The sequence below is a fragment of the Zosterops lateralis genome (assembly GCF_965231275.1).
Source record: "Zosterops lateralis genome assembly, chromosome: 1".
Taxonomy (NCBI): domain Eukaryota; kingdom Metazoa; phylum Chordata; class Aves; order Passeriformes; family Zosteropidae; genus Zosterops; species Zosterops lateralis.
In genome coordinates this window covers 83,594,418-83,619,262 of record NC_139762.1, presented here as the reverse complement: position 1 = coordinate 83,619,262, position 24,845 = coordinate 83,594,418, and the positions used below count along the sequence as shown (strand labels likewise).

Sequence of the window (24,845 nt, the reverse complement as noted above, 5' to 3'; positions counted from 1 at the left end):
TGTGTCTGCTTATTAGTAGTACTCACATTATAAAACACATTTATGAAAGGACTGATGTAATACAGAACAATTTAATTATGAAGTAGATGTGTCTTATGACCTCTTCTGTGCATGGGTGATAATCTCTTTAAAGCATTTATACCTCTCGGAAGCTCTGTGTAGTCACGCCACTGTCGTCTCCAAGTCTGTAAAGCCAATGAATCAGATATAGAAGAAATAACTTCCAATACTGAACTGAAGGATCAGTGTCTGCTGGGATACATGTTAGCCATTTTTAACTTTATTAGTATTCTTGAGCTGAAAAATTTAGGAAAGAAATTATGTATTAAATAATTCAATTGAGATACATTTATGAAGAATATTTCATTTATCACAGGAAAAAAATACAGAAGAACTTTCTGACAACATAGAAAAAATAGTGGGCTTTTAACTTCATACTTTTTGCATTCTTTATTAAAAATATTAGTGCTAAATGATTTTGGACATAAAGTGTTTAATACTCTAGGATGTCAGAGGAAAAAGGGAATTTTCTTTTTTGTAGTTTAAACCCTCTAAGGCTTTTGGAGTGGAATTACAGAATGTGTATCTGATTGACTGGCAGAAAGAAGCATTTGCTTGTTAATGGACTGGTGTTTTACTTATCCAGTCTTCTCAGTCACATTCTCAAAACTGTGAAGACTTTTCAAAATCTCTCACAGTTGTCAACCTTTTTGTTCATGATCAAATTTGTGGTGCTTTTGCTAGGGAATAGATTCCTTTATGAAGACTGTGAATTACTGTGTTGGTAAACCTTATTTCTGTCATAGATGCTAAACTATTCATAATATCTTACGAGGAAAACATTGGAACTATTTTATGAGATAAGAAGTCAGTCACTATCAGAGTGTTTTTCCACTGTAAGAAAATACTTCCTATTTAGAAGGGAAAAAATTATAACTGGAGTGATAATGCTGTATCTGCTCAGAAGAATCAAGTAAAGGAAGGAGCTCAGCCTGAGCCTCTAGAGCACGCTGTGGGGCTGTAATTCCTCTGGAAGAACCAAACACATTGCAGCATGCAGTTTCTGCGTCATACTTTGTCCTCTCATTCCATTTTACTGAGCTTGGGTGTGAAATCGGTGTTCTTGCAGTTTTACTCCTGAAGCAGATTAGTTTTAACTTTTAAAGTATTAATGCTTAAAATCTTAGCAAAAGTTGTTATGAAGCATCATAATTCAATGGTTACTGTAGTGAGTTTCTTACAATAGAGTTGAAAATGTGTTCAAAGATTGCAAGCTCCTCTCTTTTATTCTGTTCTCTTTTTCTTGCTTGTTAATCAAAGCAAAGGAGGTAATACTCTGAGTTTTTTAAATATAAATTTTAAAAATTGCTAAGGATATTGAGGGTGAATTAAATTCAAAATAGCATTTGCCCTGCGAAAAAGTAGGAACTGTACAAACAAGTATGAGAAACAGCTTCTAAATCTGAGGAGAAGGTCTTTCTTGCTGATAGTTATGACAAGTTAATTGATTTTTCTTGTTCATTTCTTTATTGGACACTTACTTTCAAATGGCAGTTACTCTGTAGGAAAAGAAAGTAAATCAGTCATTTTTGTTTAGTCAAGGAAGGAAGTCACTGTTGCCTTCACAAAACTCTGGGAATTTAAAATGCAATAGATGGAAGAATTACTGAAAATTGAAGAATAGCACAGCACACAGGAGCAAGCAGGTGTTAGCTAGGCATAATGTATCTGACTTGCTATTGTGAAAGCTTTCTACCAAAACAGCAGTGAAACTGCTGAACAGACTTAGCAGGATGAGGGCAAATTAATAAAGTTCTTTTAATAAAGTATTTGGTAGGTTTATGAAGGGATTAGATGATGAGATGCCTTGTGATTTCAGGGAACTGGAATCAAAACCCTAGGATGCCTTAACTCTACTCTTTATGGCTTTTTTTAAAGTTGGTTCTGTGTAATTTTTGTTTGCTTGTCTGTTTGCATTATGATTTGCAATGGTGAGATGTGTGTGTATATGGTCATGCACAGTCTCTATTTTAGAACTGTTTGATGGGAAGAATTGTTCAAAGTGTGGCACAGTAGTAGGACTGCAGACTTGCAAGCATTTGCAAGGAGAAGGCAATTTCTTTTGCAAGGGAAGAAGAGTGTTAGCCTGTGTTGCAAACTGTCCTGGATCAGGTGTCACTGCTCACTACAGGCCTATGCTCAGATTTCCATGCCCACGCACATGTTTTCTTTCTCAGCTGGCTCACTGAGAGCAGTAATTGTGCTGTGACAATACACCAGATCTAACTTTTCTAAAAAAAGCTTTCCTTTATATTGAAAACACTGTGGCATAGAATGAAAGCAAAGTCCTATTCTCATGGCTAGTACAAATTTGTTAAAAGTATTTCTTTGGTTAACTTTGTACTGGCAGGCTTAATGCCAGATCAGGTATCATCTTGTTCTCTCCATTCTAATTTTATGCTGGATCAGTTACCCTCTGTTCTCCTGCAGCTGGCATAAAAAACATAAAGGTGGCATGAACTCCATTTCTTTTTGATGTTAAATCAGTCATTTGCCTGAGGCTAAATCCAGATCAAATTGGCACTGGTAAACAATCCAGTAGAGCAGAGGTGCTATATGCAGACAATCATGGGATCTAGGCTTAAGTAAGGTACATGCTAGCACACAGAAACTCTTCCTTCATGGAGAAATGGCAAGGAAGGGGCTCTCTGCTTGTTTCATTGTGTCTGTGGGTGTAGCAGACACTAGCAGTCTGGTCCTTGATATTACAGAAATTAGTTATTCCCTGTTTTTATCCTTGCCTAAGAATTTTGCCTTTGTGTTATTAAATCTTTTTGCTGATAGCTTTTTTAGCTCCTTACCTACATCAGAGAATTTCACAGGCTACTTCAGGGTTTCTCAGCGATCAGGTCCAGCACTACTGAGACAGTTTGTCTTGGTTCTGTAATGGGTTTGGTATTTTTCTCTGGCATGTTTTTGCAGTTTTGTTTCCTTTGCTGCTGCTGTGTAGGACACTTGTTTGTGTTGCAGACAGAAGAATACTTGAGGATGAACAGAGATTGTGGTGAGGAGGATGTTTTTAGTTCTGCATCTACAAGTGAAGGAAGTTTGGATGTAAGTACTAACACAGCTTGTAGATGCTATTGCATTCTTATTAGATCCTGCAGTTTGAATTAACCAGAAGCCACTGCTGTTCCTGATGCTGAGCCAAGTAGAAGTAGAAATAGCTTATGCTTTAGCAGGCTTCGTTATGTGAGTGCACAGTTTGCATATCTTCATGAAGTTAAAATGTAATGCGGTGTCTTCAAATAAAACTCGCTAACTGCACTATGAATAAAGTTTCTTTCAATGTTAATTTCTAAACAGTTGTGAGAAAGAAGAACATAGGTGTTGTGACATGCAGTGACAGTCCTGCATGATGCAAGAGAATGTTTGCCTTACCAATGCTATTTGAAGGGGGTTTTTCTTATAAAACCACACCTTTCTTTTCATCCCTGTGTCTGACTTCTGCAGCATGGCAGCATCCTATTTGTTTCATTAGGAGCTTGGGGGTGAAGAGTAAACACTAGGAAAAACAAATAGGATTTTTGTTAAGTACCTCAGTAGGGTTTGGGGCACTAAAATCCTGTGAACCACATTTAGAAACATTTTTAAGTGACTGACAACCTACCAATTTACAAGGATCTAAATAAGAAGGAATCACATTAGGAAGTCTGAATCCTAATTATTTTCTAAGATGGTTCTGGTGGTATAGTAATTTTATAAATGACACATCTTTTTGTTACTTTTTAAAATTATTTGACTTTTTGTTATCGTATTTTCAAGACCTAGAGAAGACTCTGATGATGTGATAGAAATTTGAAACACTAGGTTCAATTCTGAATCCCCCTTTCATAAACAGATCTTTGGAAAAGTAATGTGAATCTGCAAAATATAGAACTCACTACCCAGAGAGAAGGGTGACAGGAAATTGTGGACAGAATGAAGGAGTAAGAGAACAAATCCCAGATGAAAAGAGTAATATAAAAGGGGTCCAAAAGGAAAACTAGATAGAAAATTGATTGGTTGTAAAGTGTTAAAACACCAAACTCTGCAGTCTCTGAAGACTTTGTAAAGGTTATTGAAATGGAAAGGCTGCTTGTGATACTAAAATTTTGGGGAACACTATAAAGATTAATAGATTAATAGAACTCTCTTACTAAAAGAAAGTTCTAGAAGACGGTGGTAATGTGTAATTGAAATAGACTAAGTAAAAGCATAGAAAAAAGCATCACAAACTCTGCCAAAATAAAATAATTTTGTGGTTTATATTCACTGCCATTATAAATTAATCTTGATATCTTGGTAAGTACTAGAACAAGGAGGAAGAGTAGGAATTACAAGTAATGATATGATGGTAAAGGTGTGTGATGCTTTCCCCAGAAGAGAGACATCACCTTATTTTGCAAGAGAATTTTATAGGGAAAATTGTAAATTGCTGGTTTTTTCCCTCTGACATTGATGAAAAAAGTTTTCAAAACCATTTAGAACATGTAAATGTCTTCCAAAGGTGCCGGTTTATAGGGAGTAAAGGTCTCTTGAGGGGGTAAAAATGTTTTCTTTTTATTCAGTTAAATGAGCATGTCAGGGATTTAACTTTTTCCCACTTTCTTCTTAAGAGGAATTAATCTTGAAGAACAATGTAGCCCTTGTTCAGTTTTTGTGTCTTTCATTTCTAGTTTGACACCTGTATTTATATGAGCAGCAATCCTACTAAGACATGAGCACATAAAAAAATATGTTGACCTTGTTACATTGAATTTGGATTCTGTTTGGGCTTGTAGAAGGTGTATTTAATAAGTCTAACAGATTCATTCAGCAGCACAGAAGATCCATCTTTTCAAGAGGCTAGATGGGCTTCAAGAAAAAGTTTCATGATTGTGATGCTTTAGGTGAAAAATTCAAAAACATTGCAAACTTGGCACAGATAGTCAGCATAGATAACTTGTATTAAGATAAAATTCAAATGGAAACACCAGCAAAAGCCATTCATAATTTTGAAAGTTCAGCTTAGCAGTTCATTATGGACTAGATTTGAGACTAGATTTGAGACCCTCAATCATTCTGAGTAATTTGTTATTCTGCTTGTTCAAAAGATACGTCATTTACTTCAGTCTCTATTCCAACTAAGTGGTATCTTACATGGCCATATATGTGAAATATATTGTCGTGGTTAGAAAGCAAAACGAGTGAGAGGCTCCAAGTCAGAGATACAATTTAATAAGAAGAAAGGTAAAAAGGTAAAAATAAAATAAAATAAAATAAATGCAATAACACAAAGGATCACTGACAGAGTCAGAATACAACCTGAGCAGGATGGTGGAAGCAGTCCAGATGAGGTGCTCTTCCTGAAGCAGTGATCCTGTAGAAAGGTCTGGTAGCTCTGGTCCTCTGGGAATCCAGTAGGTAAGGGCTGCTTGCACTGTCCCACATACCAGTTTATATCCAGGTGAGAATGCTTGGCTCCTCCCCCTGGGCAGAGCATCTCACAATGGGATGATGAGTTGTGAAGTGGGTCCTTGATGGCCCATTAAACAGAGATAACCCCTGGAGGGAGTTACCTGTGACTCATGGGCAAGTCGTTGATGGGCCATTAGCAGAAGACAGCCCAACACTAGAGCACTGCCCCACTTGTTTAACAGTTCATGAAGATGGTGATAGAATAAATACTTTGTGTACATCCTACACTGCAACCCAGGACATATATATTTAGAGATCATTATATAGAAGTTTCACTGAGATTGGACTCTTGGCAAAATGTCATCCAGTAGAGGCTTCCTCTTTTGTGGTTACCTCAGGTCTGCTTTCTAGTACTGTTTTGGCTCATCTGAAAGTGTTTTGTTTTTGCTATGTGGGAACCAAAGGCAGTTTCGGTTTTATTTCTGGAAGAAAAATATCTTGCTCTTCCTTTTGAAAGGGGAAAAGCAGCAGTAACTCTGACTGGATCAAGAAAATTTTTCTTGCCTATAAAGGAATAATTAACTCATGAAGTACTACCAAGATAAAGGCATGAACTCTTATATACTTAGTTTAAACCTTTTCTTACTATTACATGGTGGGAATGTGCACTGAATTGTAGGAAGGAAAATGTAACGATTCTATTCTGGGTATTGATTTGGAGCTGGTTTATTTCTTTGCTTAAACTGGGCAATATGAAGTAATGGAATAAAAGTGTAAGAAGTAAGAGACCCTTAGGTGTTTATTCAAGCACAGGTTGTATTCACTTTTTAACCACCAAACTAATCTCAGTGCCATATTTATCTAATTATTATTTGAATTATTAATGCTTCTAAAAATACTTTGAGTTGATGAAGAAGCAGATTTTCAAAGTCAAGACAGCAAAGTCAACACTTATGCTTGAGGTGAAAGGACACTTTTTCACATCACAGTACCAGCAAAAATAAAGGTGAAAAGAATTTTTTAACAGCTTAGAGAGAGGGTGTATAAATGCAAGAAAATACTTCTCCATGAAAATCCTCAAAGTGCAAGCAGTTCATTACAGCACATGCCAGTAAAGGACACAAAATCTAACAGTGTATTATAAATGCAGCAGAAATCATTTCCCTTAATCTGAGAAGAAAAATAAATTAGTTTTGTGCTAAGCAAATGAGTTTTATATCCAGGTTAACTTTTCACAAAACAGATGCTATTTGAAATACATAACATACAGGTAAAGCAGTTGGAAGTTGCAGCATAGTTAGCTGTATTCAGCTTTTTCTGTTCCAAAGGCAGACTGTCAGAGATGGAGTTCAGAACGGCTAGGGGAAAAAAAAAAAAAAAAAAAAAAAAAAAAAAAAAAAAAAAAAAAAAAACACCAAAACTTGAGTCCTCTCTGCCGCTTGGTGTCACTGTCCTCATATAAACAGTCAATCAAGATAAAACACAGTATTGGAACACACTACTAAAATTAGCTGGTTTTATTTTTGGGGTCATCATGTTTTCATAAATCAAGAGTGAAAAAACACATCCCAAGTGCTGAACGATGTGTAACTCTGATGTGGACTTTGTTTATGTAATATATCAGCCTGGGAACAAATATTTAGAAGTACAGCCAGGAACACTTATCAGAGGTTTTGAAACTTCAGCACAAAGTCTTATCGCACAAGGTTTCTCTAGTTCAAACAGGGCTGCAGCCGTGCAACGTTGGAGGATCTTCATCAGCACCATTTTAAAAATACCTAGTCTTCCATGTGTGTCAGAATGTGAGTTTTGCCCATAATAGAATCAATTAATTAAATGAAAAAACAGTCTAGTAGTTCTCTGCTTGATGAGTCTGTCATGCTATGATTATTTATGTTCATATGCAAAAATACAAGAGGAAAAGAAACATGTAATTTTAAATACCAAACAGTTATAAGATATTTTTAGGATATGTGTGGGGGATTTTGGTTTTGTTTTTATTTCAAAATACCTGAATAATTGCAAGACTGTTCTCCAGAAATTCTGTGCTAATATTTGATAAAAGTCATCAAGAATTTTGGTGCATTGCAATCCTGGCAATCACTTCTTAAGTGGCAGCAACAACTCTTTTCTATATGAAGGCTTTAGGAACATAAATGATTTGCCTTTTCAGAGCCTTGTACTCTAACTGTAACTTCTATGCCCTCTTTGATGGCAGGAGTTACACCATTTATGGTACACCTTTTAAGTTCGGAATGGGTGGAAAGAAGAATCAGGTCCAGTTAGGTGAATGTTATTTCTCTTCAACCATGCCAGGTCCCAGGTGATCAGGTAATATCCTTTCCTGCCAAGGATTTCATGTCACTACAGGCAGGTAATGTTCAGGGCAATAGGAATGAGAATACTGCCCATGTACTAAGTTAACAGCCATCCACTTTTAATATTCCCTTGTGTTTAAAAATCACATTTGCTTTAAATTCCTGGTTTCGTGTTCTCCCTTCTTGGTGTCCTGACAATACTTAGAGTGTTTATTTGTTATTAGCAGGGACAAATCCTGGGATAGTTATGTTGCATTTTGTAGAGTTAAAGCTATCTATGCACTGTCCAAGATGTAGGTGGTGATCTGGCCTTGAAACGATATTTCCTAGTGCGGTTTTCTTTGCAAAATATGAAACTCAAAAAACTGAGCATGGAAAGTTGTCTAAATACTGCAGCAGACCGGTCTGTTTGCCCCAGTCTTTCATTAAAGGGTGCCTATAAGCCAGTTGTTAGATGCCAGAGGATGACACAAGGGAAGATACAATTATAAATATTTTCATTCGTGCAGCTGTTTACATAATTAGAAGAAAAAGAGATCTAATAAATACCATATATCTCAGCATAAGGTTCACCATCCCAAAAGAGTTAGTTTTGTTTTGATAGCCTGTGATACACTGTGGAAAAAAAAAAAATCATTACTGTTAACTTGCCTTGGTAAGACAAAAGGTTTGCCTAAGGCTTAAACTGGCATTGAGAGAATTTCAGTAGGTAGTAAAGATGCCAATAATCAACTTTATTTGACCCTATCTACTGAGGGCGGGACAGGAAACAATGTGCTTTATATAGAGCAATAGAAATTTAACTTGGATACAAGAGGGAGAAAAATTTGACTGGATGGAAATTTCACAGGGAAGCATGCTATTAAAATGACTGTGAAATCCTTATCATACTCTAATCTACAAAATCTCCAAAAATGTCTAGAGAATGAACTACACATACTTTATTCTGTCTCAGAGCAGAGTTATAGAGGAAGCAGACCATGGAGGTGCCTTTCAGCCAGACTATGGCTGCTGGAGAGATGTAGCTGTATCCATGTCCTTTTGTGATGTGCACTTAGAGGATATTAACTGTCTTCGCTCGTGTGAATCATAGATGGTTTTGCACATTATAGTATCTTTAGATTTTTCTTACAGTATGTGATGGCAGAAGGCAAGAGCTTGAAACAGTGGCTGCCTGCCACCACCAGACTTCAAGTTTTTGCTCCACAATGTGGTGTTACTAGACCTCTTCAAAGAAAAGGTCCTTGGAGTTAGTGCAAAAAAAAAAAAAAAAATCATCTCAAAACCAGCCAAACTACTCTGTCTAAATAAAAAAAAAAAAAAAAAAATAGCCCGAGGCAGACACCTGGAATGGAAAGTCTCAGCACCCATGGTTAAAGCATGGTGAAGTTACAAGCTATTAAAAACAGTATCTGGTGAAGAGACATGTCGGCTGACCCCTGTTCTGTCTGTGCTGCTTAGCTTGTACTTGCCAATTTCATGCATTCAAAAATCACTTGCCAGCTCTTGCTCTCACCACACAAAAGTGGCTTAAGATCATGAGATTTGAAAAGAAATCCTTAAGGGTGGACTTCCCTCCATTTGACTTCTGAATGTTAGGTTTGTAGAAGTTTCATTTAAGCTTCTTTTTTTGTGACCATGACGGTTTTATTAAAAAAAAAAAAAATAAAAATTATCAGGTAGTGGTTGCCAGAACCTATATCTTTATTTAGAACTGCATGGTTCAGAGTGAAATCATCACAGCTCTTGGTATTCATGTTGCTACTTTTAAAAAGATAGCTCGTAATCTTCAGTTCCTGCAGTGGTTTTAGCAGGACATTTTGAAGGAAATATTGTCAAGAAATGTTCCGAGATGAACGCAGAGAAATGGGTTAATTCAAAAGGGCTTGAGTAGGGTCATATCTACAAAAGGAATTGGGTGCAGCTATGTCTGGCAGTGCCTGTTTTAAATACCTGACAGTGTGGGTGTCTGGACTCTGAATCCAAGCAGCCGAGAGTCAGATTTCCCAAGTTTTGAATGCACTGAAATCTTCACAGCAGGTGTTGCTTGTTAAACTCTGCCCATCTGTGTCTGTTACCTGCTTCTGCTGAAGATTCAAATCTCAAATAAGTTGTTAGATTCAGGTATTTAAAGCTTTAACTCTAGAGCATTCCCACCTACCACTGTTATCCAAAACGCGAATGAACTATGTTCTCCTTTTTGTCTTTAGAGATATCAGCATCAGAGAATTATTTCCTCCTTTGCAAAAAAAAAAAAAAAAAAAAAAAAAAAAAAAAAAAAAAAAAAACAAAAAAACAAAATACTCACTGGGCTGGAGACTGCCTGGAACAAAGCTGTGAGGTATTCTTGATGTGGGAAGCACCCTTTTGTAAAAATACCCAAATGTTCAGTGACTCAGAGAGCAAGAGCAAGCTTAGCTCTTCAGACCAGTAATGAACTAACTTAAGTGCAGTGGCAGATTTGGGTTCCAGTGCCAGCGCCAGAGATGCTTTTTCTGTGTTTTATGCTAAGCAGATGTTACATCCAGCAAGTAGTCACTACAGCTAGAACTGGAGGAGCCAAATGGCTTCCTGCCCAGATGAATGCCCTAATCTCAGTCTCTTTTTAGCTAAACTCATGTTCATGTCCTTGAACAGACTTACTCTCTTCACAAGAGGAGAAGGTTTGTTATTTCTCAACTAGATAATGGGTTTGGACCTGGACTTACCATACTCTTACTGAATCATCAAACTTGGGGCAGGGGTTTGGACAGGACAAGAGGAAAATACCATAGCTGCCCTTTTAGGCAGTTGCATTTTTGTGAAGCCCAGTTGTTTAGTTGTGCTTTAAACATACCTATTGGATCAGGCCCCTTGGCTGACAGAAAAGGAGATTTTGCACATTTTATGGATCCTGTTGGAATTTAGGCAGGAGGTTAGAAGCATAGTTTCTCCACAGTTTCTGTGCTCAGTATGCCCAGAAGCTTCACTTCTGGGAATTCAGGCACCAAAATAGAAGTAAGCACATCAGAAGGATATGTGTCAGGCTTATCGATGGGAAAGTGCAAACCATTGTGATTTAGGGAGGCATAACCTAACAGGAGCATGCTAAGTTAGGCTTGCGTGTGGCAATTCCAGACCTGGGCTGTATGGCATCATTCTCTACACGGTGATGTACCCAGTCAGTCTGGTGTAAATTGGCTCAGATATCTCCTTCGGATGTTTAATTAAGACCTGGTGACACGCCCTTAACCACCCAAATCCTTTTATGTCTGATTCATCTTTTGTTACTGATTTCACTGAAAAGTTCTGCAGTTAACTCACTGGAAAAAAAAAAAAATAGAATAAAGCAGCAGCTAATAAGACCAATGGCTTTTAATTTGCATTAATAAAAGCACATTAAAAATACCCAAAGTCAAACTCAAAATTCCATTTGAGATTTTTCTAGTGACATGTCAACCACTCACGCTTTGCTTTCTTGGTAATTAATATTACCAGAACCCCTTAATAGTCTGTAATAGCCTTGTAATTCACATTTGGTATAACCCATTCAGCATATTGTTCATAGTGGCAAGCATGCAGTGGTCTGGAAAACACCACCTTTAAACAAAAGTTTATACCAGGATCAGACTTTTCTCAATTGGATTTCTTGTCAGGCTTTCCATTGGTAACTACTGTAGTGAAAGGATTAGTGTATATGTATGCCAGTGCCCTTTACTAGATGAAATCAGAAATGGCTAATAGTATGTAATTGATTCTGTATTTCTAATATACAATGGAAATTTTTTAGACAGAAAAACCTGTTTAATCTGAATTAAACCTGAATAATGTGAATCCCATGTAACCATAGATTCATTATATAAGTCTAAGATATCCTATTAACATATGTAGATTTTAGATACAACAAAAATTTTCAGCACCAGTTAAGGTATAACTTCTTTTCTTTTGCAAACAATTTCTGAAGCATGAGCTCTAATAGGATTTGGTTTCTTTCCAGCCTCTTCTGTGGACAGTGAAGACTCGATTTCATTAAAAGTAGTGGCATACAATAACATTTCTTTTAATTAGATGATCTCATGATTTCCACACATATTTGTTCTGTGCATTATTGTTCGTTGGCAAAACTGAGCTGCTTGGTAGCGTGTGAAACCATGTGTCTCAATAACATCTTATGGCAGGTGAGGGAGGATTTGCAAAACACTTGCTGACAGGACACAATGCATTTTACTTTGATGGGGAAGTTTTCCTAAGTGAACTCTATGGCTTAGTTCTCTCATGCAAAGTCAGACCTACATGAGGCTTGGTGTCCCTTACAGGTCTTCCTTTAACTCAAAGAGTTGTCTGTATGAAGCAAAGACTGTATAGCACTGAGTATGCTTCTCAGTGTGTGCTTCTCAGTTGTTCCTCACTACAAAAAGAGACCATCTAACACCTGTACTCTATGTAGCTGTATCGTATTCTTTCTTCTTTTTTTTAAATAGACAACTGTTGAATTAGGTTTTGTAAGTCTTTTGCGTGCAGCTCCAATACTGTTCCTCCCCTCTGAGCTTAGCATAAAGGCCTACAAATAATTTCAGCTATTGATTTTTCTCTTACTCTGTTTAAATTGTATAATACTTCATTTTGAGTCTAAGAAACATTTTGAGATGCAAACTGAAGTAGGGAAGGAGTGTGGCAAATAGTGGCCAGTCTTTTTAAAGGCTTTTCAACAGTATGAAGTAGTCAGTTCCACTTTCTTGAACTGTTTTTTCAGTGTCATTTGCACTTTACAGCAAATCTCAAAACACTTGGACAAATTAAGGAAAATATTTCTGGGTTTGGAAGTGGTCAGCTGGAAGGGCAGAAGAGAAAGCAGATCAAGGCATATAGCAAGAGGCAGCCCTACAGAGGTCTTAAATAGGAGAGTAGCTGTAGGCATTTGCCCTACTGACTTTTTTCAGTGCCATACCAAGCACCTGTTTAGGTGTTTTGCTGGTTCAGTGCCTCGATGACCTTCTGTAAGCCAGGTGTGACCAGTGTTTAGGTTATGAATTGTGCAGGCAGTCTCTGAAGTGCACTGACATAGTGAGATGGAGAGATTACCAGTAGATTTATGTTGTTAGTGTTAAATTCCCCACACCCCCCTTCTCTGATTGTAACATTTTCTTCTTTCCATCCCAGCAAATGCTCAGTTATATGCATCTTGATTTCAGCCTCTCCCAGTTTCAGCACAGAGATGGTGTGATTTCATTGACTCTAAATGGAGCTTGTTCTGATTTACAGTTGTTTGCAGAGGACAAGAGTCAGGCCAGTAAAGGGCACTGTGGAGGTTTGCCTTGTAAAAACCTAATGACAATGGATTTGACAGAAGGGGGAAGGGAAGAAGAAACATTTAAGACTATTTATTAATCAAGAATTCCAGCAGGGAGGCTTTTCTTGCCTTGATTCTGGCAAATGTACAGATGAGAGATACTGTGCAGAGACTGTTTCTGCACAAACAGAGAAAGCCCTTCAGATGTAAACATTTGAGCAGCTGGCATGGGAGATTAGTGCAGCAGCAGTGGGAGGAGGGTAATAGTGGATAGTAGTGCTGTCTAAATTTAACAAATGTTAAACAAGGTTCTTGTTCTAGTTTAAGGGTTACAGGTCAGAAAGACAATATTAACTAAATATACTGGCAGTTTTGCAGGTCAGACAAAGTTATTAACTAGTATTTAATTAAAAGCAACTTGCCTATCCAAAGTTCTCACACTTTCATTCCCCCTCACCCAAAAGGGAGGGGGGGAGGAGAAGGGAGATGGGAAAATACATCCTATGTAACTTCTTTGAGTTAGGAAAAAAAAAACCCACTTTATCCTCCATCTGTGGAAAGGCAATACTTCAGGACTTCTTAATGTTTTTGGTTTTGATTGTGAACTTATTATATTATTCTACTTTTAATTTCCTGTCGCTGAAAATTACATCAAAGAAAGCGTCATGCTAAGGGTGAAAACAGTAGTCTTTTAGCTAGTAAACATGTTCATATGCTGTTTAACATCATGTGTTTTGATTTTTTAAACCCTTGCCAATTAGTTACACAACTAGCTGTATATCAGTGTAGGGTATCTGGTCATGTATTGGGTTCTATGGATTTTGGTTTTTAATCTGTTTTAATCATGCTTTTAAAACAACTCCTTGCCTTTTTGGGATCCAGTTCACATGTGCTTTGTTGGAGGTCGTTTATTTTCTTCATTTCTTTAACGGAAGAGATTGAAGTATGGATAGCTGGGACCAAATTTTATGTTTAAAAAATCAGAGCTATGCTTTCTCAGCTGGCATTGTTATGATTTTCATTGAACTTGAAACTATACTGAAGAAAATGATTTTCTGGAGAAATGATAGTGGCAGCAGAGTTTAGAGTATTATTTTCTTTCAGCGTCATACAGTTAGATTGACCATTAGAGACTCAATGCAGAACTCACTAGAGCCAATGGGAAAATTCCTGCTGTTTTTTACTGGCTTTGGACTGTGTCCTTTATGAGTTGCTAGCCATTATCTACACCTAGTCCATTTTAGAATCCTTTCTTGTCGTACTTCAGGTTCTTAAAAGTCTTCTGACACTTTCACCGTGTCATTTCTGAAAACATAAGAACTTCATTCCTTTTTGATGGACAGTTGGCGCAGATAAACCCCTTGAAGTTGTTTAGTTTATAGAGCGTTTTCTCACTGGGGAAGGAGAAAACCCCAAAGAACATGTTAAGTCTTGTAGAAGATGAATTGCAAACAGTGGCAAAGGAAGGGAGTGGCTTTCACCAACCAATAATTTGTTGCAAAAGCAGGTTTTTCTTTGTTATCTGGAGCAGTGCATACCAACAAGTGAGCAGAATTCCCAGCACTGGTTAAGCTGTAATTGTGCCAGTTGAAGTCTAGGTGTTGGGTATATGTTGTCTCTATTTCACAAGTTTTTAACTTCTGTGTCAGTTCAATTTGGGACTGTGCTTGAAAATTTCTGCCAAAACTGGGAGAAAGTGGGGAGTTCACTCCAGAAGTACACCAGTGTGTGGAAATAAACTGATTGGAGAGATGTTATTTCTTAGTATTTCACACTAAATTGACAAAGAAACAAGGCTATACACAGTAGGAAAATTAGATTCTTGGGCATAATAAACTTTCACAAGTCAAGCTCTGGTTTCCTAGGGATATACCACTTATTTTTTTGACTTGGAGAAACCTCACAGCCTACAGTATACTGCAAAGAAAGATAAAATTATGAATTTATATATATGTATATACAAAGTGGGAACAGGCTGAAGTAGCCTGGTCTCCGGCACAGCTTCTGGTCCCTTTGTGGTATTCTATATTATCACTTCACGTTTATTTAGAAGATGGAGTGGTCTAGACAAAGTTAGAGTTCAAAGAATAACAAAAAATGTTCACAATAGGAAAAGACGTAAAGGCCGAGGATATTAAAATAGTGTTCAATCATTACTTCAAAGAAAATTCAAAGGGAGGGTCTCTTTCTTTATTCTTAGCCTAGTGTTCCTCTGAACCCAATTAATGAACTTGCATGAATTTTGCCAGCATGATCAGGATATTGACTTCTCTCCAAAGAGGAGAGTCTTTGGAGCATCCTTCAGGATGGAGAGGAAGCTTGGATTTGGGTTTCATGGTCTTGGAAGATTCAGATCTGAAATTAATTCACTTGACTTCTTCAAAGTATAAGCAAATATCTTTTTCTATTCAAATTGATCACTTTCTTTAATGAGACAGGCTTATTTTCTGCAGTTATCAATCTATAGGTGTTATGAAACAGAAGGTGGCTGTGTACCACACCTGACCTGGATGTTCTGTATCTATTGCCCAGCAGGAGAGTGTTGTCTTTAAACCTCCTCCTCACCCCTGTACTCTCACGTGATGTCCTCCTGACTCCTCCTCTTTATTCCTGACCTCTGATGCTGATCTGGGAATAAATATTCAGCTGTTATAATTCAAAATAGTTTATTGACTTCAGTACCTGACCATCAAGTTGTAAGCATGATGTGAGTTCATCTTCTGATTTTGTCTTCTGCAGCAAGCTGTCATGTCTCTTTAAAGGGTTGGTCTGCTCCAGGGCTGTAGTTTGCAGTCAGAAGTTGTCATGAAACTCCTGAAAGATGCAGAGAGTTAGGGAGCTTGCTTAGCCAGCTCTTAGGGCTTCAGACTCAGCTTATTGTACTCAGTGTGTAGTAAGTATGTGTGCACTGAGGCACAAACATCTGTGCAGGTATCAGGAGGAGCGAACTGAAGTGATAAGCTGTGTGTGCATACATCCCTGTGTTCCCATGTGGATCCACATATGTATGCACAGAGGTTATGTACACACACACCTGCACATCCAGACATCTGAAAGAGCTAACTGAAACTAAAATTCCTTGCTGCAGACTTCTGATTCATGTTGCTAGAATCATCTCAGTGACTCTGTAATTAGGATTTGTTTCAAGATTTGCACTAATTTTAGAGTTCAAAACCTTATTTGTTCTTCTAATTTAAGTTTTAAAGTCTTCAGAGGTTATATTTTTTTTTCAGTGATGTCTTTGGCAGTGTTTTATCATTACTAAGTGTAAAGTTTCCTTTTTAAAAATTTGCTTTGACAGTTGGATGATTGTGTTTGTCTCCCTCTAGCTAGCCACCTACAGTCACCACATACTTCAAAGGGAAAAGTTGTTGCAGGAATGCATTCAAAGTTAATAAAGTATTTGTGTCAGAATTGAATTATAGGGACTGGAGCTGGAAGCCAGATCCCTGAGCTTGAATAGATCAGAGCAACACCTTTGACTTCAGAGAAGTTCTGCAGATCTTGGTGAAAAATTGCCTTTGAATCTAAGATTTTCTTCATTCATCAACTGTTATAATATGTAGAGATTTTCAGAGGCCAGTAGTCTTATGTGTCAGAATTTCAGCAGACACTGAATGTTTTTGAGGATTATTCATTCATGTTTCTTGCCTTCGGAAAACTTGCATAAGGACAACACTTTCATTAAAATGTGGAGAAAACACTTTCTAATTCAAGTGGAATAAAAATACTTTCAGTGAAACCCAAAAATTATTTCTCCAAAACCAAACAAATACACACCCAAAAACCTCATGCCAGGAACTATTCCATTCATAATTCTGGTCACCATAAAAATTGACTATGCAGACATTAAAGCAGGTATTTTTAAAATTGTATGTTCTATGTAAAATTTCCGTCTCCTTCTCCAGTATAAATTGGCATATCTACAATGAAAATATATTGAAGATGATCTACTCTAATGGTTTAATATTTTCTATATATTAAATGAATTTTTGGAGAAAAACTTCTTTTGCAATAGTTTTTAAAATATTTTGAATTTCAGGAGGACATATATTACAGATGGAACAACTCCTATCTTCCATGAACTAAAAACATTGGCTGATTGATTTAAAAGAATTAATAATTCTAGAGAAAATCAATTCATATTGCAATGATGAATTCATTTTGCTCAAGACTTCTGATCCATTTTGTAATTATTTATGATTGATGAATGCTAAACACCAGTGGAAAAATGTCTTTTTTTTCTGTTGTCAGTCTTTGACCTTTTGAACTCCTTTTTTCCTGAAGTCTGTTGCCAGAACATTAGTGAAGACAGATTTTGATTTTTGGCTTGGTTGTTTAACACTATTGGATTCAGCTAATCTATTTTCATGTAGTGCAAAAGTATAAGTGAAAGGAGAAACCAACTTTTTCAAGCTTACAAAAATGTGGCTTTTTCCATCCTCAGTCTTCCAAGACTGCTCTCACTCTATCTGCTAATGCCCTTCCAAGACAAAGTGTAAATAGTCTCTTTTCTAATGTTCTTCCCTGTTTTCCTTCCGGCTTAATATTTTCCTATCTTCTTTCTATACTGGGATTGAATTGAATTTTGGAGTTCATGTGAATTTTCCTCAGTAATTCTTTCTTCAGGTTCTTTTAAAATGTGTTTTTCTATTGGAGTCTGTCATTGGCTTTTGGACCTTTCTTCGTAGGTTTGCAAATGTTTATATTTTATTTTCTTCCATTCTGCCTCATTTGCATGTGTTACTGTGCATTAAATCCCTACCAAAGAAATATTTATCACACATTCACAAATAAATAAATAAATATCCCCTTCTCTTTCAGTACTAAACCTTTCCTGGTTTGCGTTCTGTTCATTTGACTTTTCCCCCACTGCCTTCATGACAAATGAACATGAACATCTTTCTGGCCAATATATGGACAGTCATGGAGTTTTCTTACAAAATATGATTTCTGTCCTGCACAGCCTCCTTAGTTCATTGTTCCTTCCCCAGGATATAACTTATAACTCTTATCAACACATTCACTGAACTCTTCTGCTTTTTGCTATGCTACTCCCCTTTACAGACTTTCATCTCTGAATTTCTTTAAGGACTTACTTTCTGGTCAAATTTCATGAAATGTTCACTTCATTTTTTGCCACAATTACTGTTTTTGTTCCCATCCTCACTTCATGTGTTCTTTCCTATTTCTTTCATGTCTGCTTTTATTCCACTTGGACAAATACCCAGAGACTTGTAATGTTTTCCACATTTTTTCTTATTTCCTTTTATGATTCACCAATTCTTTTATAATTCCCTGCACATCTCTCATTACAAGCACGTAGCTATCAAAAAAAAAAAAAAAAAAAAAAGTTATGTGAGTAGCTGAATTTGCTGACTCTCTGTCTTTTATTGCATATTTCTTTCTGGGAATCTTTTGAAATTATTATTTCTTCCCATAGTGGCTTTACATACTGGTATTTTTGACAGTTATGAAAAACCTATTTTCAAAATATGATAGTTTTTTTATAGGCTGACATATTGTGACAGTGCATTGTGGCAAAAAGTGTTGGACTTGTGGAAGATAAGTTTTTAGCAGTCTAGCCAGAAAGATGTAAATCAGCCCCGAGAGGGTGCATTTTAGATGTAAATTGATTCTGGTGTTTTCCCAAAATGATATTAAACGAAAGAAGGAAAAGAAAAAGAGAGAACATTCTATCAAATGAGACAATAAGTTGTCCACACACTTCTGAAAGTCAAGATAAATAATTTTACACTTGTATGGAATGCAAACAAACCTTACCCTAAGCATCTGGTGGCATCCCAGACTGTCACCCTCAGTTCAGCTTGATTTTTGGAATTCACTTCAGACTGTGCCTGCAGCCTGCACTCCCTACCTCCCACCTGAGTGATGGGTAGCAGTGTTTCCTTTAAACTGCCAAGGAGCATAGGAACATTTGATCCCAAAATGTTTTCTGTGCTGTTACTGATGTTTTTTTCTCACCAGGGTTTAGGTACACAAAACAAATTCAAAAGTATTTGCATTTTAGGGTTTTTTAAAGTACATCTCGCATCCAGAAAGTTAAAAAAGAACCTACATGATTTGTGTGCTGTCAGTCAGCCTGAGTCTCTGCTGCAGAGCACCATAAAGGCAGAAAGGAGGTTGGCATGTTTTGGAAGCTCGAGCATATATGTCCATGTTTTCTCTGTAACATGTATGGCACTATAAAGGAGCATTTTAAGGGACCAGACACATTTCTCTTTTTTTAAAGCACATGCTGGTTTTAGGAAATCCTCTTACAAAGATACCTATAATGGACACATGCTGAAGCCTGTTGCTGTTTCATGGATGTCATTGGATTTATACCAATGTTAAAGTCTCTCTCAATAATTTGGTGTCTCATAATCTTTAGCTGTATTTTTGTAAATGCAGAATCTGGAGAATAGTGGAATGTTAAGTGTAAAATATGTCAGTTTATGTGATGTTGAGCTGAGATTTGCTGTCTTGAACATACCATTCCTTGCTTTGCTGATCACATTTGTTCAGAATAATTTGTTTAGCAGCCTAAGTTTCTTTCATTTGTGGATAAATATCGTCAGATTTTAGCAAAATAATTTTTTACGCCTTCACAGAACATACAGTGACAGAAATTTAAACAATTATGCATTATGAAGATTTGTAGCAAGTGTTTCTCACTACATCCAGCTGAGAGTGAGTTGTCAATGCTAACAGCTCTGAATCAAAGAAATTATGTTTCTCTTCTTTTTAACAAGTTCCTCAGGTGTGATTCACAAGGTCCACAGGATACGAGCTTGCTGGTTACAGCAATGAGTTCAGTGTCCAGACTGATGGAAGACGACACAAAGGATTTATATGTGTGTGCCTTCCAAACACCAATCTGTACAATTGGGTCTTCCCATTAGTACCAGGCAGCATTCTGCTCCCAGCTTATGAGTTGTTGAGACATGGCTACCCTCTTCTGCTAAGAAAGATTATTTTTTGTTAATTCTGTTGGGATGCTACTTTTTTAAAAAAATATGAATTTGTTTGGAACACACTGTCACTTGCAGAAGATGTGATACAAAGGTAAAAATGTAAATCAAGTTAGCTCGTCTTCCGTTTTCTGCATCTATTGCTGCAATGGAAAAATTATTGTGTCCATTTCTCTTGCTACTGATTGACTTCTTCAAACTGATATGAATGAATTATGGGTAGCAATAATAGACAAAGGTTTTATTAAGCATGTCAGGTATCCTGACTTGAGAAAATCTGAAAAATAAAACAGGAAACAGAATTTATTTGGAGGAAATACAATTAATTTTAAATCAAAAGAAGTTATTTAAAAGCTTCAATTCTCAAAGCATTGATCTGTCATAAAATCTTGAAAAAAATATAACTGACTTGACAGCCTCTGAGTTGCATGATTAATATACATTAATCATGCAACATACATACATGAATTCCTAGACTTGTGTTCTACTGCTTTATATGTGCTGTAGTACTTCCTTTAGTTTTGGAGAAGTCAGATTAAATTTGTGATCTCAGACTGGAGAATACAGAGGGAGGTGGTAGTAGTGGGTGATACTGCATCTGTTTCTTTATATTTGCAAGAGTTTACAAACATGTTTGTGTTTAGGTGGAATTCATGTATTCCCAATCCATATTTTCTAGCCTTGTAATGATTTGAGTAAAGTGTTCATTTTCTTAAACTTCAAAATATAACATTTGACAGTTCATCAAAAAAAAGTAAGCAGCTTACCTGTGGGTTCTTACTTGTGGGTTTTTGCCATATTCATGCAGTGTCCATGTGATTTTCAAATGGAAAATGAGTTTTAAATATTGCTTGATTTCTTTTATATATATGAGGCACAAGAAGTATAACAAAAACTAAAGAAGGTTCTTGGAAGTTCCCTCTGGTTTTGCACCCTTGTTGTCCTCAGTGTAGTGGAAGGGACCAGAGTTAATACCCATACTTATTCTCTACTGAGATATTCACAGTGAATCTAAGCCCCTTGATGTGTTTAGGAAAACCTTTTTTGTGGAGGCTTCCATTTTTCTAGTTCCTTTCCTTGAGTGGTTGTTCTTTCAGCTTTTCTGCTGGAAAAGGAGTTGGACGTCACAGGAGTTGCAAAGTAAACATAAATCATTTGGAGCAGGAAACCAAGGCTGGACTCTTAGCTGTGAACTTTCTATCACATGAGCTTACCTAAGTGAAGATGAAAAGTAATCAGATAAGCTTCTAGGAGAGGAAGTTATGGTTAAGGTACAAGGAAAAAAATAATGATAAAGACAATTAAGAAGAAAAACAGCACAACTGCAGATGGTGTGGACCAGTCTCATAGGAAAATTTTAGCAACCTCTGCAGTGACAGATTGGGCTATTGGTCACTTTAGCACTAGGAGATAAAATGGATGATTTTGCATGGGAGGTGACTGCCTTGCATCTGGAACTGCTAGGATTTGTGATTGAAAAACTCTGTACTAAAACAAGAGGAATGTGGTCAGTCACATTGAGGAAGAGCTGGCAGGGGCACAGGAGACAGAATGTTCTCAGACATCTTTGGTTCTGGCTGTGTAAGTTCTGGTGTCTACTAAATGGACCCTGACCACAAGATCTGGAACTGCTATCTAGATGCTCTGATAGACTCATACAAGTGTAAGGTAGCACTAGTTGTACAGACTTCAAAGTATAACTCAAAACTTTTACATTAAGAACTTGAGAGCCTACTTGCCAGGCATATAAAATCAACACAGTACAGCATAAAGTACAGTGTGTAAATCACTGTTGTGGGAATAAAATAGTTGCTTCTCTTTATATTATTGTGATATGTGACTAGATAATTTTCCACTAACAGCAAAATACAGCAAGATAATAAAGCAGCATAAAGTAAATTGCATTAAATTTTTATTATTATTTTTTTCAGTTTAGAACAGGAAAAGGTTAACTTTTTTTTCCTTCTGACTGCAGACTGTCAGCACAAGTGCTTCAGGGAGTACAAAAAAATAAACTGTATTCACTGTGGCTGGTTAGAAAGGAAAATCTGAGTAGTCACAAGTTTTTTGTTTTGTTTTGTTGGGTTTTTTAAACTGTGTCTCCCAGCAATCTCATGACTGCAGTATAAGGCTTTAGTTTTGAACCAGGAGCTTTGATTAATTCAGTTTTTGTGTTGTCAATTTTAGTGCAGATTTAGTCTAAGTAATATCAGTGTCATGTCAGGGAAAGCAGCCTCTAAGTTCACTTCGTGCAGTAGGTCTGACAGAACCTTGTCTGGAATTTTATATGGCCAATTGTAATCAGTTGTGGTATCATTCAGCTATTCAATAAGAGTTTGCATTAATGGAGTTCAAATGTCTAACAGGCGCAAATATTCTTGCTGTCACTGAATAGATGGATTTGTTTGCCCACTATAAATCTTACCTTTCGTATTTACCTATAGTGCACTTGCAAAAATAAAAATTATATCCTTTATGAAACTTTTATTTTTTGTCTCTATTTTGAAAAAATAAAGCCCTTATATCTGGTACTTTCAGTGCTTAAAAACAGCTGAATTGATTACTTCTGATTTAAAAACTTCTGAGAAGGAAGTTGCATAACAAGACTGGGAGCTCAAATTATGTGAGTTTTGGCAAAGAGCTGCGGAAGAAAGGCTTGTCTGTAGCAACCTCTCAAGAAAAGAACTTGACATTTTGAAAAATTTTTATTGACCGGTGTGAACAGGGAACGGGAAGTCAAATCACTCTCACAGGCAATCTGTAGCCTCTTCCTTGCTGACCTTTAAATGCCACCAAGTGTCACCAGAAAGTCAAGGAAATGCTAATAACAGGGCTTTGGGTAAAAAAAAGTTTTATATAAGGGACATCTTTTAAAAACAATCGTAATCTGATTTCCATTTTTATACACATCTGGTTTTGTAAAGCGGGATTCTCACAGCATACAGTTATATTTTTATTAGATTACTCTCACCTTTATTTATATAAAATATGTAACTTTAAATTTTTTAAATTTTCAAAGTATTCTTAAGATACCAGAACTTCTGTTTATTCTTGAAAAGGAGGTAGTTTAAAAAAGGTATTTTACAATTGCATTCTAAGTTGATGACCTTGGAACAGAGACTGGCCTCTGCTTTGGGCTCTTGATCCATCTTGTGTTGAGTTCAGCAGGCTATGGGACTTTAGAAGCATTGTAGAAATCTGACTGCTTGGTGTCTTCTGAAAATGAGAGTGGTATGCATACCTCACCAAGTTACTCTTAGCCTTCATACTTCTGTGTTTTTAGCAGTCCCTATTTGCCCTTCAAAAATGTCTTTGATAGCTAAATTTCAATTAGAAGAAAAATCTTAAAATCAAATTGCTGAGCCCCAAAGAAAACACCTGGTACATTAGGAAAAAAAACCAGGAAGTTCCTTGGATTTCAGAAGTTAAATGAGAGTAAAAAAAACTAGCTGGCAAGTTTAACATGGAATGATGATATGTGATGGCACCATAGGTTGGTATGGCAGTTGTTTCTTGCCTCCTTCCAATATCTACTGGAATTGAAATGGACTTTAATCCATGGTTGTGCTTCAGTACTTAGTCCAAACTTATACTCAGCTAGTGTCTAACCTGACTGTTGACCTATACTGGTCTATCTGGTTTTGTATTGGATTTGCTTTAATTCAGGGGGAAAAAAACAACCCCAAACGAAATTTGTTTATTTTTCTTGCTAGTTTGCTGTTAATTAGTTAATTGCTGTTTGAACTGGTAGCAAAGTTCTTGAGCACTAGTGGCTTAACAAAGACTGTGATTTTGCAAGTTGAGAAACATTTTTGAAAGCTCTTTATATTAATAGTTTCCATGAATTTTTTTATGAATTGATTTTTCTTTTTTTTTTTCTTTTTTCCTTTTTAATTTTTTTTTCCTTATGGAACACATGGATTCTATGAACTGATTTGGATTCTCAGCAGAGTATTCATGCTAACCTGTTTGTCAAATGAAACGGAGGATAAGGGCCAACTTTTTTTATCCAGCAACATTGGCTTCAGTTCCTGAGCTTGGCTTTCCTCACTTACACTGCTGTAATTTGAGTAATTCAATCGGTTCTTTGATAACAAAATTAGAAAAACAAGAAATAAGAGATGGTTGGCGTATTTGGCATGTAGATATCATGTCCCTGCAATTTTGCTTGATTAATTTTGTATGCTCTTAATCGTTGCCTTGCTAAACTGCCTGAAAAACAAACCTCCAAAATCCCGTGATTTGGAAAGAAACTGCATTGCATGAAACTCACCATAAAATATAAAAGTTGGGTTAGGTGTTGTCTCTCTGTATTCATTTTACAACAAAAGACAAGTCATGCCAAATTCAGTTGTGTCAGTGTTTTGTGTCCAGGGTTGGTTTTTTTTCCCCTCTTAAAGCTAATGAAAATGACTACACACACGAGAGAATTTGAAGGTCTGCCTCCAGTTAGGCAAAGCTCTGCTTGCTGCATGAGAGGGCTTTCAAAACTAGTTCAAAACTGTCCTCATTCTGTTCTTATGGAAGCTCTGGCGAGTTTTTGTTTTAGGGCAAATATATTTACATGAGCATTCTTGAAATGGTCAGTAAGGGAATAATGGGCTTGATACAGAGGTTGGATTTGGAAAAGAAAACATAGATGAATTTGCAAAGTTGGAGTTTTTTTCTGTCATTCAAGTCTTTTTAATAAAAACTGCTTATAGGATCATGGAAGTATTACCTTTTTCCCCCCGTATTTTCTCTTAGGAAATCCAAGCTTAAAAACAGAACAAACCGGCTTTAAACTGTTTAGTTGTTCACCACTGTATTCCTTCCCAATGACCTGTAGCTTGGAAAAGGATTCTG

At 36.6% G+C, this 24,845-nt stretch overlaps 1 protein-coding gene across 10 annotated transcripts in view; it reads left to right on the top strand.

Annotated features, from left to right (window-relative positions):
• Positions 1-24,845, top strand: part of COBL (cordon-bleu WH2 repeat protein) — a 187,977-nt gene that overhangs the window by 85,764 nt on the left and 77,368 nt on the right. For 8 of the 10 annotated variants that reach the window (XM_083864579.1, XM_083864581.1, XM_083864580.1 and 5 more), the window contains one exon: positions 3,031-3,114. The exons of the other annotated variants lie outside the window; for them this stretch is intronic. In XM_083864579.1, coding sequence (XP_083720705.1) covers positions 3,031-3,114 — 84 coding nt within the window. The remainder of the gene's footprint in view (positions 1-3,030; positions 3,115-24,845) is intronic. 10 annotated transcript variants of the gene reach the window in all.